This window comes from Symphalangus syndactylus, chromosome 13 (genome assembly GCF_028878055.3).
Source record: "Symphalangus syndactylus isolate Jambi chromosome 13, NHGRI_mSymSyn1-v2.1_pri, whole genome shotgun sequence".
Lineage (NCBI taxonomy): Eukaryota > Metazoa > Chordata > Mammalia > Primates > Hylobatidae > Symphalangus > Symphalangus syndactylus.
Window position 1 is genome coordinate 104079524 of NC_072435.2, and position 18482 is coordinate 104098005.

The 18482-nt window shown below is 44.2% G+C and overlaps 1 protein-coding gene across 3 annotated transcripts in view; it reads right to left on the reverse strand.

The window, feature by feature from the left end:
• Positions 1-1390: 1390 nt before the first annotated feature.
• Positions 1391-18482, reverse strand: part of SART3 (spliceosome associated factor 3, U4/U6 recycling protein) — a 37397-nt gene continuing 20305 nt past the window's right edge. For 2 of the 3 annotated variants that reach the window (XM_055236339.2, XM_055236338.2), the window contains exons 7-19: positions 17792-17947; positions 16913-17051; positions 16336-16443; positions 15564-15641; positions 15370-15428; positions 14213-14322; positions 11048-11160; positions 10029-10105; positions 8956-9124; positions 4908-5362; positions 4266-4418; positions 3123-3313; positions 1391-2449 (exon numbers count right to left, since the gene is read on the reverse strand). In XM_055236339.2, coding sequence (XP_055092314.1) covers positions 2272-2449; positions 3123-3313; positions 4266-4418; positions 4908-5362; positions 8956-9124; positions 10029-10105; positions 11048-11160; positions 14213-14322; positions 15370-15428; positions 15564-15641; positions 16336-16443; positions 16913-17051; positions 17792-17947 — 1986 coding nt within the window. In that variant the 3' untranslated portion in view covers positions 1391-2271. The remainder of the gene's footprint in view (positions 2450-3122; positions 3314-4265; positions 4419-4907; positions 5363-8955; positions 9125-10028; positions 10106-11047; positions 11161-14212; positions 14323-15369; positions 15429-15563; positions 15642-16335; positions 16444-16912; positions 17052-17791; positions 17948-18482) is intronic. The other variant, XM_055236341.2, reaches the window with a different exon arrangement.

Sequence of the window (18482 nt, forward strand, 5' to 3'; positions counted from 1 at the left end):
TGCTTGAGGCTTTGCTGTCTTATTTGGGAGATGTTCCCATCTGTCAGTAAGGGCAGTGGGGGTATTCTGACCTTTAGCCCTATTCATAATACTGTTCTAGGAGAGCAGCAGATCCAAGACGGTGATTTCCATGGGCAAGAGACCCAGAAGTTGGATAAACCGCCTACCTAGGTGGATAAGGATGAATTACTGATTTTTTTTTTTTTTACTAAGAGTGAAGTAACTGAAGTACTTTTTCACGTTTTGATTTATCATCAGTTCTCGATTTTCTGGGGAAGACACACAAACCCACTCATGTGGTCCTGGAAATCCATTTCTAGAATAGTCAACACCTGGAACCTAAATTGGGTTCTGCTCAAGCCTGAAAAGGTTTGCCCCTGTAACAAGGCTGGGCTGACATCTGCAAGTATGACATTAAGGTCAGAATACTGGTTGCAGGCAAGAAAGCCAAACCGTTAATGTGAAGCAGCAAAAAGTAAGGCCACACTCACCCATAGTGATATTCATGGCTCTTCATGTGTCAGGTCCCCAACCATGAGGGCTCCCTCTGAGCTACCCAAATCATCACACCAGCTGAACAACCGAACAGCCTTCCAAGCAGCATCACAGAGAACACTGCAGGAGGAACGCGTGGGACAGCAAAGGTTCTTGCTGTTGTCCATAGCCACCGTTTGAATTTAATTCAGAAGTAAAGCCTAGTAAAAAGTTGGTTTTGTATAAAAAAAGAGATGGAGGGGAACCTACATTTTAAAAGACCTAAGAGGCTTACCAAGCAATAATTTGCAGGGAGGAGAGCTGATATTTATAGGAAGGTAGAAATTTGAGTGGACAGTTGATGACATTAAGGGATTACCACTAATGTTTCTAGGAGTGAAGGCCTTTCAGTCCTCCTGAGACACCTGCCACAACATTACTGGATGGGCACAATGACATCTGGAACGTGCCTCAATATAACAGAGGGTGGAGGGGAAACAGACATGAAGGAAGAGGGGCTGGGAGTTGAGGAATGCTGGAAGCTGAATGGTAGGCACACAGGAGTTTATTTTACTGTTCTGTCTACTTTTTAATTGGTTATATTAAAAAATGTTAAGTTAAAAAAATATAGAAAACCCGACTGATGCACAAAAACTTAAACTTACACAACAGATAAATGAGGAGTTGATTCCCATGACATATACAAGGCTTCCCTGACGTCTTTCTCCAGAGTGTCTTAATAAAGCAAGCTTCCCCTACTGAACTGGCAATGCTGTTTTCAAAGCAATAAATATTATTTGATAAAAGATGTGAGGTAAAAAAGCTCAAAAGCTCCAGTGTCAAACTGCTATAAACAACTGTATAAAACTGAAGACACATCACAGCTGAAATAATTTAAATCAAAGTGACAATGGGATTTGACTTAGAAAAGTTCTATTTACACATCTATTAGGTAAAGCAAGGTACACCCACTTCAAAACACATCTGTATGTGAATGCACATCTGAGTACCATTCAGCAAGAAGTTTTGAAGAGAACTTCAGTTTAATAAAGCTAAATGGGGAGAATTGAAGTTTGCATTTGACATGGTATTAAACAAAACCAAAGGGCTGAAACTCATGTTTAGACAACACAGGTCACTAGTCACTAGGCAAAGAAAACAGTCCACGGCAGGTGGCACAAATAATTCCTATACAAAACAAATGTTGATAAAATTCTGCTTTTAGGAAACATGAAACAATGGCTGACATGTCATTTACAAATACATAATATAAAAATGCCCAGCCCCCTTGAACAAAACTCCAGCAAATGTTTTATAGCTGACTTCCCTCAGACCCACCCCCACAAGAGGCCATTCTGGTGAATTACTAGCATCTACCATTTCATCTTTTAAAATTAAAAGAATGACGGGCACATGTGCTGTGCAGGGTGTAAGAGAAGTGTCATACAAAAAGGGGCCGGAGCTGGCCAGAAACATTTGGACAACTGTGTCTCAAAAACTGTGTGTTCTCATTTTGCTTCTGTGCCTCAGTCTTTAAGATACAAAACTATCTCAGGACACCACATCCTGGGCCCAGCCTGCAGAGTGGTCACTTTTCTGCCACTGCCCTCAATATGAGGGAGCACTGAAAGGCTCTTGACTTAGAACCCCTTTCCCTTTCTGTCTAAAGCAGAGGAGCCATCTGTGGTTGCGAGCGGGCAGCACATCAGGCCTGTCCATCCCCAGTGCACCGCTGGGTGGTGGGAGGTCCGCCGGGCCAGAGTGAAGTAAGGCATTTCCTGTCTCCTAGAGTCCCGTTCACTTTCTCAGAAACAGCTTGGCAAAATCGGCATTGGACATCTTGGGTGCCTCGGTGGCCGCGGGGGCGGCAACTGCAGGAGCCGCGGCAGGGCCGTTCTCGGCCTGAGGAGCTGCAGCACCTGGGCGCTGCAGGGCACGAGGCAGTAGAGACAGCTGCGTCCTTCCCTTCCCCCTCCTAGAAGAGCAAACACTGAATGGACCTTTTGAAGCAACAATTCGTGGCCCCTCATTTATTTGTGAAAATAAGCCAAGACAGTTTTAATATAACCAGAAGTTAAAAGGTGAAAAAAAAAGGATGAGATAATCCCCGCCTCCTTAATTCTGTCTATTAAGTAAAAACTGCTTCAACAGACTTGGCCTTGTTCAGTTTTGGCAAAGATCAACCCTGAGCACCAGTCACACTCAGAGAGGATCAGTGTGACTATCACCTCTCAGACCTCACCAGTCACCCGGCAATTCCGCTATCTCCTCCTCATCCCTAGCCGGCAAAAAGCACAGCTTACGTGGATCATAGCTAGGGCTGCAGACTGGCACACATATGGGTATGAGATTTCTTTTTAAACACACAGATCCAACTGGCAAAGGGGACTTTAAAATAATCACTGCCTTTAGTTCTGTCTGAAATAAATGACAAGTGTAAATTGGCCAGTACCAGGCAGCGGTCACTGCCTAGGCTTGCATCCTGCTCTGGACACCTTGCTCCAGTGGAACCACAGTGATTACCACAAGCCATCTTGGCTTTTCTGTCCTAACAGGAAGCTAATTCATTCCAGGTTAATCCCCCCGTGGTCCATGAACTGGTGCCAGCCAGGACAAAGTTTGCACTAGTCTACCATGCAAGCACTTACGCTCCATATGTCTGTGGCAAAAGCATGGGGCCACCTGGTGCCTTCCTGGTCTCTGGCTTCTCTGGAACCTTCCTTTGAGGAGGGTTGCTGATTGCCACTTTGATGACGTTCTCTTTGATAGTCATGCCGTCCATCTTCATCACAGCCTGCGACGCCTGGGATTCATTTTCATACTCCACGTAGGCCAGGCCCTGGAAGAGGCAAGATCCAGAACCAAGTCAGATCCCACAGATGGGGGACACAACCTCCTCCCGTAGGGCAGGCACTGGGCTTCCTCCCGGAGACCAGCAGGCTAGGCCACTGCAAACGACCCACCAACAAGTTACCTTCCCCACTGCTGCATCCTCTGTCTACAGGCTTATTTCCCCACCCTACTCTCCTTCCTGACTGGTGCTACGCACTGTAACTTCAGATAACCCTTCCAAGTTCAGTACACCTTGTACGTGCTGCAGAAGTAGAAAGAAAGAAGGAAACAGACAGATGGACCAGTATAAATCCAGCAAATAAACCAAGAGGTGGATGGGACACAGGGCCAGCAGCCCAGGTGCCCAGGTGAGCCCTGGTGTTTCTGTGCCTTTATCCGCTCCCTCATTTCATCCTCTTTTTCTCTCCATTAACCTGGATAAAGGGGAGGGAGAGTGGGCGGTGGGTAGACAGTAATGAAACCACTTACTACTCAAAATGGGGCACAAAAGGACTTAGCAGGAGACTGAGGGGGCAAGAAGGAAAGACAGGAGAAGAGGCACTGCAATGGAGGGACTCAAGGGGCCTGGCTGGAGGCCCCAGGGAAAGAGAGGCCTGGGACAGAGGGAGGAGACTGCAGAAGGGCGCCCACCCGAAAGCCCGTGTGCTGCGGGTCACAGGGCTTCCCCCAAGCCCCACAGCCAGGGGCCATACTGTGGTGAATTCATGATCATCTATTTCCAAATGCCTTATTCTTTTTAGTACAATTAACTACAAACAGGTTAATCTGACTCCAAATACAAGTAGAGCTAAGTGTGCAGATCTTTCTGTGAAATTAACTTTTGTTTCTCAGCAGACAAACTAGGAACCCATTCTAGAGGTTAAATCATCTTTGAACAGATACAGAAACGAAGTTTGCCCAAGCCTTGAAGACAAGGCACAATCTGCTCTGACTCTGACCTTTGGTTTGCCAGCCCGGTTGGTGACCAGCCTGAGGTCCTTCACGGTGCCATGAGCCTTACAGATTTCTTCTAGTTCCTCTTTAGTACAGGTGAAAGGCAGGCCTGAGATGAACAGCTTGTGTTTCTCTAGGGAAGTGCTGTACCTGAACACCTATAGGAAGAAGGAAGACAGAGAAAAACCATGATTCGAGTCATGACCCAGCTCACCTGACTCCTCTGACACCAGCCTTGTCCCCAGGAGCAGCCCAGCCAGGCAGACTAGAGCCAAGCCATGCTCTGAAACTTGTTAACAGGGCCACCGGAGCCAGTCACTTAACCTCTCCAGGCCTCCGTGTCTTCCTCTGTAAAACGGCAAGAATAAAAGTAGCCATTCACAGAGTCTGATGAGGAGTCAATGAGCTGCCACACATAAAGCATTCAGCACAGTCCCTTGTCATTACTAAGCACCCAGCAAGAAGAAGCCATGCCATGAGTCAGACCTCAGTGAACCAGCTCAGGATGGACCTTGGCTCACAAGGAAGTTTAGATCCGAACAGAGCGTAAAACTTCCACATCTATCCTAAATATCACTGCTGCAGGAAGAAAGTGCCTGTCTAAAGCAACCACAGATGAAAGGCATTCTTTTTTTCCATAAACCTACCTTAAAATCGGGGTTTTTGCTCTTATCCACACAGGGGGAAACAAACATTGGCCTCCCTTCTACACTTTTCCGGTCCATCTCCAGTGCCTGAAGGGCTGATTTCTCTTCTTTAAACTCCACGTAGCAGTAGCCTCGGAAATCTCCACGGTTGCTAAAGATGGGTCGGATCTGGACCACCTCCCCACAGGCCTCGAAGAGTGGCCTGAGCTTCACGTCCGGCTCCTGCATGCTGTAGGGCAGGTTGCTGACAAAGACGGTGATGCTGTCCTTGCTGCTGTCGTGCAGCACCTTGGGCATGTCCCTCTTCAGGGAGGCTGCCTTCTCCTTCTGCTTCGAAGGGGGCTCCACGTCTATGGCGGCACATTTCCCAGCGGGCCCTGCTGCTACTTCTACATTTTGTGTTTCTCCAGCTGCAGGGATGCTGTTCTCGACCCTTCTGCGTTTGGAAGGCTGCTCTACAGGTTTTCAAAAGAAAAGTAGCCATGATTAACTGTTACTTCTCTTCAGGGAGCTTGAACAGAGGGGTGAAGTGAAAGTGCTGTGACAGCTGCATGTGACACTCACTCCCTCGCCAGACTCGGAGGGGCAAGCACCACCCCTGAGAAGCCTTTTGTGATCTGCCTGACCTGTCCCATGACTTTCTGTGCCCCAATTACACTCAGGTTAAGTGGGCTCAATCAAGTGGAAGTAATAACATAAATCCCCATTGTCCACTCTTAATTATACAAAAGGCCAGTGGATCTCAAAGTTCAGAAGGCAAATTCCAGGGCCCCTCTCCTACAAAGCCCAGGTCAGCAGGGTTGGGATAGGACATGAGAATCTGCACTGGAAAAACACCCTAGTGACTGATACCTGTGCCCCAGGGAGCACATTTTGGAAAGCACTACAAAGGGTCTGTGGTTTCTAAAACACTTTCAATATGGCCTTGTGTCCTTAAGAGAGCTTAACCACAATCTGCTACTGCAGTCTGTCCTCACCACTGCCTCCAGAGGGCCAGTACTGAAGCTCAACAGACGTCAGCCTCCGGCAAACAGACCTCCCCGTCAGTTCACCCACTGCCTTTCCAATGCAATGTAAGCCCTGCACACTGCTACTGTATTCAAGAGTGTCCCTGGGCTGGGTCCAGCTGACTGGCCCACCTCCCACTCCAGCCTCCTCGACCACTGCCCCATCCCTCTCCAATGCATCCGAGTTCAAACCCAATTATCTGCTGCTCACAGAGAATGCCAGGCTGTGCTGTGCCTTCAGGCTGTACTAACATTGGCTCCCTGTCTAGCTCAGACCTTCCCTTCTCGCTGCCAGACGGTCACTAGGTCTTCACCCTGGATGCCACATCTCTTCCCCCACAGTCTTCCTGGTACGAAGCTGACCCACTAGTGCCTTCTTTGGCCTCCACCAGTATTAACAACACCATCTCCCACAGTCCTGATCACATGCCATGCCCTGATCACATGCTACTACGGCCACACATCACATTTGCCTTATTCTGCTAAACTGGGAGGCCAGTGGAGCAATGGGCCACCCTCAGTCATTTAGGAAAGCCCAAACGAGGTGTGCGAGCAAGGTCAACTCAATGATGGATGACTCCATTCCCAGTTCTCTCTGGCTCACACATCTGTATTAAGAAAGTATACAGAGTCCTTTCAAGTCCAGAGACAATTCTTTGTTTTGTTTTGTTTTGTTTTGTGTTTGAGACAGCGTCTTGCTCTGTCTCCCAGGCTGGAGTGCCAACGGCATGATCTCTGCTCATTGCAACCTCTGCCTCCCGGGCTCAAGTGATTCTCTTGCCTCAGCCTCCTGAGTAGCCAGGAAAACAGGCGTCCGCCACCACGGCCAGCTAATTTTTGTATTTTTAGTAGAGGCAGGTTTTCACCATGTTGGCCAGGTTGATCTTGAACCCCTGACCTCAGGTGATCCGCCCACCTCAGCCTCCCAAAGTGCTGGGATTACAGGCATGAGCTACCGCGCCCAGCCACCAGAGACAATTCTTTACCTTGACTGACTCTCTGAAATAAATATGACCCAGAGCTGCCCGTCCCTGAAATTAGAAGGGTGAAAGAAACACTGCTGGAAAATTCCACTAAGTCAGAACCATTAAAAGCAGGGCCAAGGCCGGGTGCAGTGTCTCATGCCTGTAATAACAGCACTTTGGGAGGCCAAGGCAGGAGGATCACTTGAGGTCAGGAGTTCAAGACCAGCCTGGCTAACATGGTGAAACCCCGTCTCTACTAAAATATAAAAATTAGCTGGGTATGGTGGCTGGCGAACTGTAATCCCAGCTACTCGGGAAGCTGAAGGAGGAGAATCACTTGAACCCAGGAGGCGGAGGTTGCAGTGAGCCGAGATCATGCAACTGCACTCCAGCCTGGGCGACAGAGCGAGACTCCCTCTCAAAAAAAAAAAAAAAAAAAAGTAGGGCCAAGCCTGGCAGGTCTGTGCAGGGTGGGGGCTGCAGCAGTGGTACAGGATGCTAGAGCCTGCATGGAAGGAAGAAGACGGGCAGGCATGGGGCAGTGACAGGGACCCAGCAGCCTAGATCTGGAAGCCTGAGTGAAGGAGGCAAAGGTGTCCGTGCAGGGCCGTGCCTGGTCCCGGGTGTGGGAGACCAAACAGGGTGGGGATGGCACATATGAGAAGGGGAGGCAGGGACAGGAAGTTGATTACATACCTACAGGGGCCAGGTGGAGTAAGTGAGGATGCTGAGGATAAAGGGAGCCAAGTTTCTCAAGGTCAGAGAAGGGTGTGCCACAGCTGCACATGGTGGCTCACACCGGTAATCCCAGCACTATGGGAGGCCAAGGCAGGCAGATCACTTGAGGCCACAAGTTCAAGACCAGCCTGGCTAACATGGCGAAACCCGATCTCTACTAAAAATATAAAAAATTAGCCAGGTATGATGGTGCGTGCCTGTAATCCCAGCTACTTGGGAGGCTGAGGCACAAGAATCACTTGAACCCAGGAGGCAGAGGTTGAAGTGAGCCAAGATCACCCCACTGCACTCCAGCCTGGGCAACAAAGCAAGACTCTGTCTCAAAAATAAATGAATAAATTTTAAAAAGAGAGAGAAGGGCGTTGCAAGTATGAATGGGAACCCCGTGGTGTTAGACTGGAACTGGAGATATTGGTGTGAAATCATGACTTTCAGTATACACAAATAGTTACAGAAATAAATATGGACATAAATATGTGTACACATGCACACACGCGCACACACACACACACACACTCCCTACACTCGACCACTCAGGCCTGGGAACAATAACCAACAGCAGTGAGCACAACTAGCACCTTCTAAATACCACTCATCACTCAAAGGAACCTTGGAGAAATGATGGGTTCCAGGGCTGAGCTATGGAAAGTACAAGATGACCCTTGGGTATTGTGTGCTAGAAGGTAAGGAAATGATCAAAGAACAAGGGGACAGGTCAAAGGGACATAGAAGCCTGTGTGAAGGAACTCTTGCTAGCCAAGCCTGGGATAAGTAGAGCATCAACATAAATAATTATCAAAAGGGTTGTCACCAGCGATGGAACAAAGCAAATCACAGTCCACCTGATGGGACTCAATGGGCAGGCCACAGGAGCACTTGTGCACTATTCCTGCCCAAGATGCATGAGGGGAATCCAATGCTTAGGGAGCATCAGACCCACCCAGGCTGAGGGACACAACAAAGCAACTGGCCTGCCCCCTTCCAAGACTGCAGGTCATCAGAGTAAAAAAAAAAGCTCAGGAATACTCCAGACTGAAGGAGATCCAGGAGACAGGAAAACTAAACACAATAGTGCATCCTGAACTGGATCCTTTCACTACAAAGGACATTATCAGGACAAATAGGAACCCGTAGCTCATTGCTAACCCCGGCTCTGATGGCTGCATTCTAGTCATGGAGAAGAGGGCCCCTTGTTTGCAAGACATACACCCTAACAGTGATCAAAGGGTAATGGGTATCAAGCTGGTAATGGTTCAGGGAAGAAAGTTCTTCGTACTGTTTTCGCAACTTCTCTAACTTTAAGACGTTTCAAAACACAATTTCTCAAGAGCTCCTTACCTTCTTCATCATCACCCCACTCTTTCTCATCGTCCTCATCTGCTCCGCGCTTCTCTGGGCCTCTGATCTTTTTCTTCTTTTTCAACGCTTTCTTCTCGGCCCGAGCTCTTTTCCGTTGTTCAGCCTTTTCTTCTTCTTGCTGCACAAGGGCTGCTTCCTTCTCTGCAGCCTAGAAAAGTGGGAAGATGATGCATCACTGGAAGTGGCAATTACATTCACTGTACTGATTTGTCATAAAAGGGGAGAGGGAGTGGAAATTCATTACTAAATGAAGAGCAGAGATCAGGAGAAAAACGTGGACAGGCTCACGGCTGTTCCACACCACGGCTCATTCAGGTTCTTTGGAATTCTGGATCTGATGTCTCTGTTATATTAGCAATTTCCTCACCCTAATTATTACTCACCTAAAGGAGGGAAAAAAATCCATAAAACTGGCTGGGCGCGGTGGCTCACACCTGTAATCCCAGCACTTTGGGAGGCCGAGGTGGGTGGATCACGAGGTCAGGAGATCGAGACCATCCTGGCTAACATGATGAAACCCCACCTCTACTAAAAAAATACAAAAAATTAGCTAGGCGTGGTAGTGGGCACCTGTAGTCCCAGCTACTCAGGAGGCTGAGGCAGGAGAATGGCGTGAACCCAGGAGGCAGAGCTTGCAGTGAGCCGAGATCACGCCACTGCACTCCAGCCTGGGCAACAGAGTGAGACTCCGTCTCAAAAAAAAAAAAAAAAAAAAAATCCATAAAACTGAAGCCCTAAATAAGCTGGGGTGTTCATGTTCCACTCACTAGGCTAAGTGAGGCTCTTCTTTATTCTTTTTCATCAATTCTCGTAAATTTTAGAGCCAAAATTCCCTCAATAAATGAAACAAATACTTAATATTGGGGCTGATGTTTTAAAACAATCTAAAAATGACACGACAGGTTTAAACATTGATCTAAATATTTTATAATTAAAACTGAGTAAAAGACACTTAGGAAAATGCAAAATGTCTTGACAAGAAACATCCATACCAAACTGAGCCAAAATAGCTACCAGAGGTGCCAAAGACTTCAAACAAACATTGTCGTTACCTTCATTCTCTGCTCATTGACACGAGCTAATCGGGTTTCAGTTTTCTGAACAGCTATATCCCAATCTTCTAAAGAACCTTGAAAGAAAGAGAAGCAAAACTTTCACTCTTTAGGATTTTGAAGGATACAATCACATAAATTTTTCTTGATTTCTCTATACCTCCAGAAGAGATCTCTCCCATCAAACAGTAAGAAAATGTAATCCCTGCAGGCTTGAAGTTCAGAATTCAAACAGTCCTTCTAAGTGGGTTTAAAATGTCCCTTTCCTTTCAGGAGAGCCTTGAAAACCAGAATGTGATCTATTAAGGGCTCTAGATGGCAAAGAATATGAAAACGTTCTAATGCAAAAGTACAGTTATATTAAGACTGAAGAATTTTAAGAGCTACTCAAATGTTGAGGCATTTATTTCTTATTTTTTGGTGGTCTTTGATTGCCAGTTCTGAGGGGTCCATACCCAAAATCCAGACCAATACCCACAGGTAAGTTCACATTATTTTTCTATTGGTTCTAGCTCTCTAACACTGAGGCTCTGAAATTTAACAAGGGATGCAAAGAACACATTGAGCCATTTGCCTCTCCAAGCTCCTTTGTTGGATAGACGTTGTACTAGAGCACAGTTGACTCTCAAAGGAGGGATCCTGCCCATCAAGAGACATCTGGCAATGTTAAGAGACATTTCTGGTTGTCATGTTTGGTCGCGGTGGGGAAGCTGCTACTGGCATTTCAGGGCTAGAAGCCAGGGATGCCCCTAAACATTGTATAACAGCACAGTCCCCCCCTACAAAGAATTAGAACCCTGTGCTACAGTGACATCGCAGTCCTCCTCATAGCTTGCAGAATGTGAGAAGAGCTGCAGGAGGACTCATTTTCAGGACACTTGTGACAGTCTAATCATAGGGCACCACCTAAGTTGGCAGCGTAAACACAGTCTGTCCCCAGACTGTAACCAGATGCTCCTACTTGAGACCAAACAGCAAATGGGTTAGGCTCCAAGCCAGAAGAGAGCCGGGGGTCCCACCTTCTGTCCTCTCCATGGTGAGTAACACTTCGCAGACGTGCTCTGGATAGTCACTGGTGCACTGGACGGCCCGGTGCAGAGCCTTCCGGCAGTGCTGGGTGTCACCATGCGCTCTAAGGCAGAAAACAAAAAGTTGCTGCCACCAGGACACAAAGTGGAAGGCACTCGAAGGGAGAGGCCGTCCTCTCCCAGGCAGAAACTCACTCTTCAGTAACTCTAGCTTCTGAGAAGACCTTAGCTTTCAGATCTATCCATGATGCTTTCTCCTTCCAGTCTCTACAGTCACCTACGAAGGATTTCCCTGAAGCACTCTCTCCCTCAGCCATGTAGGGGCTACTGGAAAGCGTACCTGACAATGTGATCTGCAACCAGCATTCTGCCTTTACAGCATTCACATGTGTGGCACATGGCGGGTGGGGGGGAGTCCAACAGCTCTCTGTAACCTGATACAGTCCCCAGGGAAATTTTACTCTGGAGTCCTATTAAGGGGAGGGTCATGAATCCAGGCTAGTGTCAAATTTCATACCCAGAGTCAGATCTTTTTTTTTTTTTTTTTTTGAGAGGGAGTCTCGCTCTTGTCGCCCAGGTGGGAGTGCAATAGCACGATCTCGGCTCACTCCAACCTCTCTCCCAGGTTCAGGCAATTCTCCTGCTTCAGCCTCCCAAGTAGCTGGGATTACAGGTGCCCACCACTACACCCAGCTAATTTTTGTATTTCTAATAGAGACAGGGTTTCACCACGTTGGCCAGGCTGGTCGCGAACAGATCCTTTTTGTACACTGCTAATCACTACAGCTACACAATTCTGCTAATCATAACTGTTATGAAACAGTGTATTCATATTTGTTTTTAAAACATTTTAAATATACATAATTATATATACATATTATGATACTCAGAAAAAATTCAGAGCACTGGTTCTCAAAGTAAGATCCATGTACCCCTGAGGATCTCCCAGAGCCTCTCAGGGGGCCTGCAAAGTCAAAACTCCTTTTAAAAATACCAAGACATTACTGGACTTTTTCACTGTGTTGACATCTTCAAGACAGTGCACAAGTAATGGTGGCCCTTAGCACAAATCAAGGCAGTAGAAATCTTTTTAATGCACTGTGTGATGAAATACTAAGTACACTTAAAGCCCTTCTGGATACTGAAGTACAATGGTTATTGCAAAAAAAAAAAAAAGCATATTACTGTTTGAGTTGCAAGCTAATCAAGTCATTTTTTTCAAGGACACCATTTTTACTTGAAAGAAAACTTGAGTGACAAACCATGGTCAGTTACTCAGACCTGGGTATTTAGCAGACATTTTTGAAAATTAACAAAGTGAGGCTGCCACTCTGGGGAAAACCACTGACATTATTTGTTGCATGTGATAGAATTCAAGCTTTCAAGTGAAAATTAGAATTTTGGAAAACTTGTATCTGCCACCACAAGTCTGACAGCTTCCTACTTAAAATACTTTTCTACTAAGATCAATACAGATATGAACAAATACGATTTTTTAATACTATAGGATGAAATATGTCAACATTGGAAGAGCTGCATGATTTACTGAATTGGGATTTTTCCAAATGTCGTAGAATTATGGCATCATGTAAAAGATAAAATAGACAAATGGGTATTACTGTAACAGAATCTGTCAATATGGTTTCAGATTCCACATGCAACACTGAAGTTTTGCTATAATATGTATGAAAGAAGAATACCCACAATTATCTGAAAATGCTTCTAAAATACCTTTCTTTTCTAACCTCTTATCACACTCTTCAATGAAAACAACAGATCACAACAGACAGAATCGGTAACAGACATGAGAATTTAGCTGTCTTCTACTAGGCCAGGCTAAATATATTTGCAAAAATAGAAAACAATGCCACTTTTCTCACTATTTTATTTTGGGGTCTGGAAAACAGTCACTGCTCAAAAAAGATATTAGTGTTAAATAATGTTATATTTAAATGAATTAAAATGTTCTTTAGATTTCTCAATTTATAAATTATAAATATCAATAGATATAACTCACATACATAAAAGTTTTTTGGGATCCTCCGATTTTAAGAACGGAAAATGGATCCTGAGACCAAAAAAATTGTGAACTGGTGATCTAGGGGGATATTCAACAAGCTTTAACAGTGGTTATCTCTGGGGTGGGATTATAAGACACTGTCACTTTTAGCCGGATACGGTGGCTCACGCCTGTAATTCCTACACTTCGGGAGGCCGAGGTGGGAGGATCACTTGAGGTCAGCATGACCAACATGGTGAAACTGTGCCTCTTCTAAAAAAAAAATCCAAAAATTAGCCAGGTGTGGTGGTGCATGCCTGTATTCCCAGCTACTCGAGAGGCTGAGGCAGAAGAATCGCTTGAACCCAGGAGGCAAGGTTGCAGCTGAGATTGCGCCACTGCACTTCAGCCTGGGCAACAGAGTGAGACTCCCCACCTCCCCCGAAAAAAGAAAAGAAACTGTCACTTTCTATCACATATTTTTGTAAATATTCTGACTAATTTGGGCACACAGTGTTTTTTAAATAGGGAAAAAAATCTTCAAAAAAAAAAACCCCAGCAATATAGCAATGTTATGCAATGAACAACGTTCAAGACAGACTGAAAAGTTGGTCACATTCTTTATGTTTTCCCCATGTTATAAATATTGTTAGGCCTATCTTATTTCATTCAAATAGTTTTAAAGGCTTGTAACACATGTATGCTATGATTGCATTTTTATTACAAAAAAATCTAAACATAGAAAAGTCTCAAAGAATGGGTCATGGTTATGACTGGGTCAGTAATTTGAGGTTTTTTTCTCTTAGCTTTTTAGTATTTTCTACTTTTCTATAAAAGCAAATATAAAAAACAAATAGCTCCAAAAGGTCAAATAAAATATCATGCCCAAAAATCAAAACAAAAACAAATTAAAAGATTTTAATCTTTAAAATTTATAGCTGTAAAATTAAAACAGCTATAAGAGTTCCAGGCACAAAATATCATGTCTGGTTCCCTAGCCCTGCCCATTAAAAATGTACCCACTACTGAAAGAGACAGAATGAAAGAAAACAGCCCAGTTCTAAGGAGCTAGTCCAAGCTGGTAGGAGTCAGTCAGGAGTGAAGACAGGTGCACAGCTGACAAGCACTGCCTCCCTCCCCACCCCGAGATCAGTTACCTTTCCAGGTTGTAATACTCTAGCCACATGTTGGCATACTTGGCATTTCCTCTGGTCATGATGCTATCCCAGAGTTCCCGAGCTTTCTGCATGTTATTGCACAGTCGAGCCTAAAGTGCATCAGCAGGCTGTTAGGAGACCTGAACTTTATGACGTTGACACCCATCATACAACATACTTCCAACAGACACACATAAAAAGCACCCCACAACTATTAGTGTTACAGATGTCCCTGGACATTCCCCAGGCCTCCCTCCAGTGGTAAACAACCCAGCCCAAACACCTGAGCCTTTCTGAAGCCACAAGCTAATCTACCTATATTTCCTGAGAACCGAGAGAGGGAGCGCACGGTACTTACTCGACAGTACTGGATAGTCATGTTTTTTATTTTTATCAAGCTTAACTACAAGTGTTTGAGAGACAATGTTAAAAAAAAAAAAAAGGACTGATCTAGTATTAAATGCACACTCTGCTACTAATACTTACAAACTGTGACTTGGGCAAATTACTTAACCTGTAATTCTCAGTTTTCTCATCTTTAAAATGGTTAAAAGATAAGCATCCCATATAGAAACTACCTGACAAATGTTAGTTTCTTCTATCTGACGCTCCCTCAGAGGAGAAAACATGATTAGAATTGTTACAACTCTACCTGCTGATCAAGGGAGGTTCTGTGTCTTACTGACCTTGGTGTCCCTTACCCAGTAATGACATTCAAATGATCATATCCTCTAATTACTTGTCAAATCATCTGTCTTCTACATTAGATAGAAGCCTTACTAGCACAGGAATTCTATCTGTCTTATTCCCACAGTACCTAGTACAGTGCTGACAAACAGTACACGCTCACTGTGCTCTCACAAATGAAGCAAAGAGGCAGAGACAGAAGTAAATGAGTGAATACCTAGCATTTAAACATTTACTGCATAACTTCTAGCTGGGAGCTAATATTTTCACCAACACATTTACAAATATGTGTCAAGCTAGGTAAATAACATGAATCCTTGTAGAGCCTAGACCATTACCTAGGTAAATAACATAAATCCTTATAGAGCTTAGGCCATTATCTGGGATTCTGACTCAATTTTAATTAAGGTTTAATAGGATGCTATTAAACAATGGTGGATGGAAGTGATAGATTTGCCAACAACATTTACCTCAATCCTAGCCCAGTTCTGCATAATCACACAGCTTGGATCACCACTCTCATTGAAACCTTCAAAAACAGAATTAGTAAAATTAGAAAGGAACTTGGAGACAAATAGCCTCTGGCTGAAAAGGTACATCAACCAGGAAATAGTACAGACCAGGAAATACAACTGGGCAAAACCACAGGCTGGGGCATACTTACGCTCTTCCACCTCCTGCTTCAGATACTCCAAGGCACGAGTAAAGGCAGCCCTCAACTCCTCCAGCTCTTTACTGGAGTCTAGTGGAAAGTGCAAAAAAAGCCTTTAGGAAACCACATAGCCTGGCTTTGTTTGATTTTTTATCCTATGCTGAAACTGCCTGGAGACCCATTATATACCTGGCATCATGCAAGGGACACAGAAATAAAATTGCCAATTCCTACCCTCATCACATAGTCGGGGAGAAAGAAATTAGAACAGAATAGAGTATGGACAGCGTGATGAAAAAGGTGAACACAGGGTGCTGTTGGGGGGAGTCTCCACCAGCTGGAGTGACACAGGCAAACAGGAGAATGGCTAAAGGCTACCTGTGTGAGGTGACAGCTGACACGAATGTGCAAGTACAAGTTAGGGGTTTTCTGGTTGTTTTGGGGGGGACATGAAGGATCCCACAGAGGTACAAAGATTTTTCTAAAACACAGCAGTCTTACTTCAAGAAGTATTTAGGATAAATAAAAAGACCTGAAAGGAGAAATGAGAGCTAAGACTAAAAAGGCTGGCAGAAGCCAGTATAAACAATTACTCTCTTGCTTTACAATCCACACCATGACTTGTTAAAGACAGAAACTGCTAACATTTCTGGGGGAAAAAGTCACCAATACCTCGTCTACATCACTTGCCCAATCACAATGTATCTGGGGAACTGGGACATCTTGCCAAAAGCTGTATTAAGAACATGTTCAGCTCTAAAGTGAAAAACATGTGCTTAAATACCTTGTTTGAAATCAACCCTTCTCCTCAGGTAATCAAGGTATGCCTGCCAAATCTCCACATAATCAGTGGCCTGGATGAAGCCGGCATTCAAAGCTTTCTCGAAGGTTACTGGAGTTGGAGAAAAAGTCAGGATTTGTTACCAATTCAAATGGAAACTAACAGAAAGTTACTACATTCTACTGACTATAAAACACTACATGACTTTAAAGACTAATAGATGCAACAGAATGAAATGAGCTAGACAGGAATGTTGAAGAGAGAAGTTGCTACAGCACTCTACAGACTGTGTTCTAGAAAAAACTTCTTCCATAAGACGCCCTGCAAGAAGAGTTCCAGATCAAGGAAGTTTGGAGAAAAGACTACAACTTCTTAGAAAATACAATGAATATAGCATGTTAAAAAGCTCTAAGAAGTCACAAATATAACCAGTTCATCTCTCACTCAGAGCCCTTTTTGTCACTACACCCCATAACCCAAAGAAAACCCCAGGGAACACTGATGTAATGACTTTGTCACTGCTCTCTGTTTTTCACTTGGGACAAATAGCTTAGAAGTTCTCCCACAAAAACATCCGCACCAGAAATTACTTGATGATCAACTCCATGTCTCTCCATGGCCAAGAGGTACCGACTCCATAAGGCAACTGTCCAGGGGCAGTTTCTAACAGCGCGGTTATGTACAGATAAAACCAAATCCTTTACTTTCAGTTGTCGATCCTATGATAAAGAATTCCAGAGTTAGGAAATTAAACTTTATTAAGCATTCACCATCAATAAGACACTGCCAGCACAACCAAGTGACGAAAGAAATGTCCTTATAAACGTCTCTTGTGACCTGGTTTCCTCAACAACAACAAAAATCACTAAGGGGAGTGGGGGAGAAGGAGAGGAGCAACTTACAGGTTAAAACAGCCTTAAGAGACGCCAGCCAATCCTACTGGATAGACCTCATTTGGATTCTTTTATACATACATACTGAAATATTTTATATACACATACAGAAATATTTACCAACAAAACATCATTTCTGGATTTGATTCAAAGTAACACAGAAGGGACAAGTAGGTGAGACTACAGATCAAAGTAAACTAAAGCTATAATTGTTAATAATTGTTGAAGCTGGGTGAGGGGTACCGAAGTTTCATTTTACTGATCTGTCTTTTATACGTTTTTATACTTTTATATGTTTACATTCTTGCCATAATAAAGTTAAAAGAAAAATATCAATTTGTTATAAGTCCTCAACACAGACAATATGCTAATTTTACTTAGAGTTAGTGACCATTTTTAAATAACTTGAAACACTAAAACTTTCTAAACGAGCTGGCAAAGATGAGAAAAAGCTGATGGAGGAAAAGCAAGAGTCGGGCCGTATGCAACAAACTCCTGGCACTCTTACTGATTTTAAGTAGATTCTAAATTGGAAAAATAAAATGAAATTAGAACAGTGATCTTACTAGGTACTGACTGTAACGGATCCATAAGTCTGGGACAAGGCAGTTCTCGACCAGGGCACGCTCAAAGATCAACTGAATGCGAGCAGGATCGCCAATTTTCATCTCAAAATCGATATATGCTTGATATTCTGCCAGCCTTGGTGCCTCTGCCTGCAACTGGAGTACGGGTAAATTGTATTAAAGTTGAATTAGTTACTGGCAGGAAGCAAAACACATCTGCAAATAAAATAAATTTTGGCTAAACTGGCTACATTAACTACGAATCGCCAAATCCTCACTCTCAGAACCACTCCACTACAGCCTCTACAACTTCTTGAGCAAAACAAGAGTCTTCTCATCTGGTCCAAAGTGCCAGTTCATGGCAGTCACTACAAAGCCTCCATAAACCCTTTTCTAAATCCATTCCTAGACCACAGGGAATTAAGTGGCCCATCAATCAGGAACTGAGTGCCAGTGAACACTGTTAACCACCCTTCCAAACCAGAAGTCATGTTCTTGGGCTACTGAGTAGAGTTAATACAACCAAACTGGAAAATTCTGGTGCCTGATGCTATTTCAGGTTTCTTATTCCAAATATCAGTTCCTGGGAGAATGTAGGAAAATGCAGAAGACAGATGCAGCTGTGCTGAATGTTTAATGATCCAAAGACATACAATCAAATTCTTTTTAGAAGAAAATCTTATTCGATGTT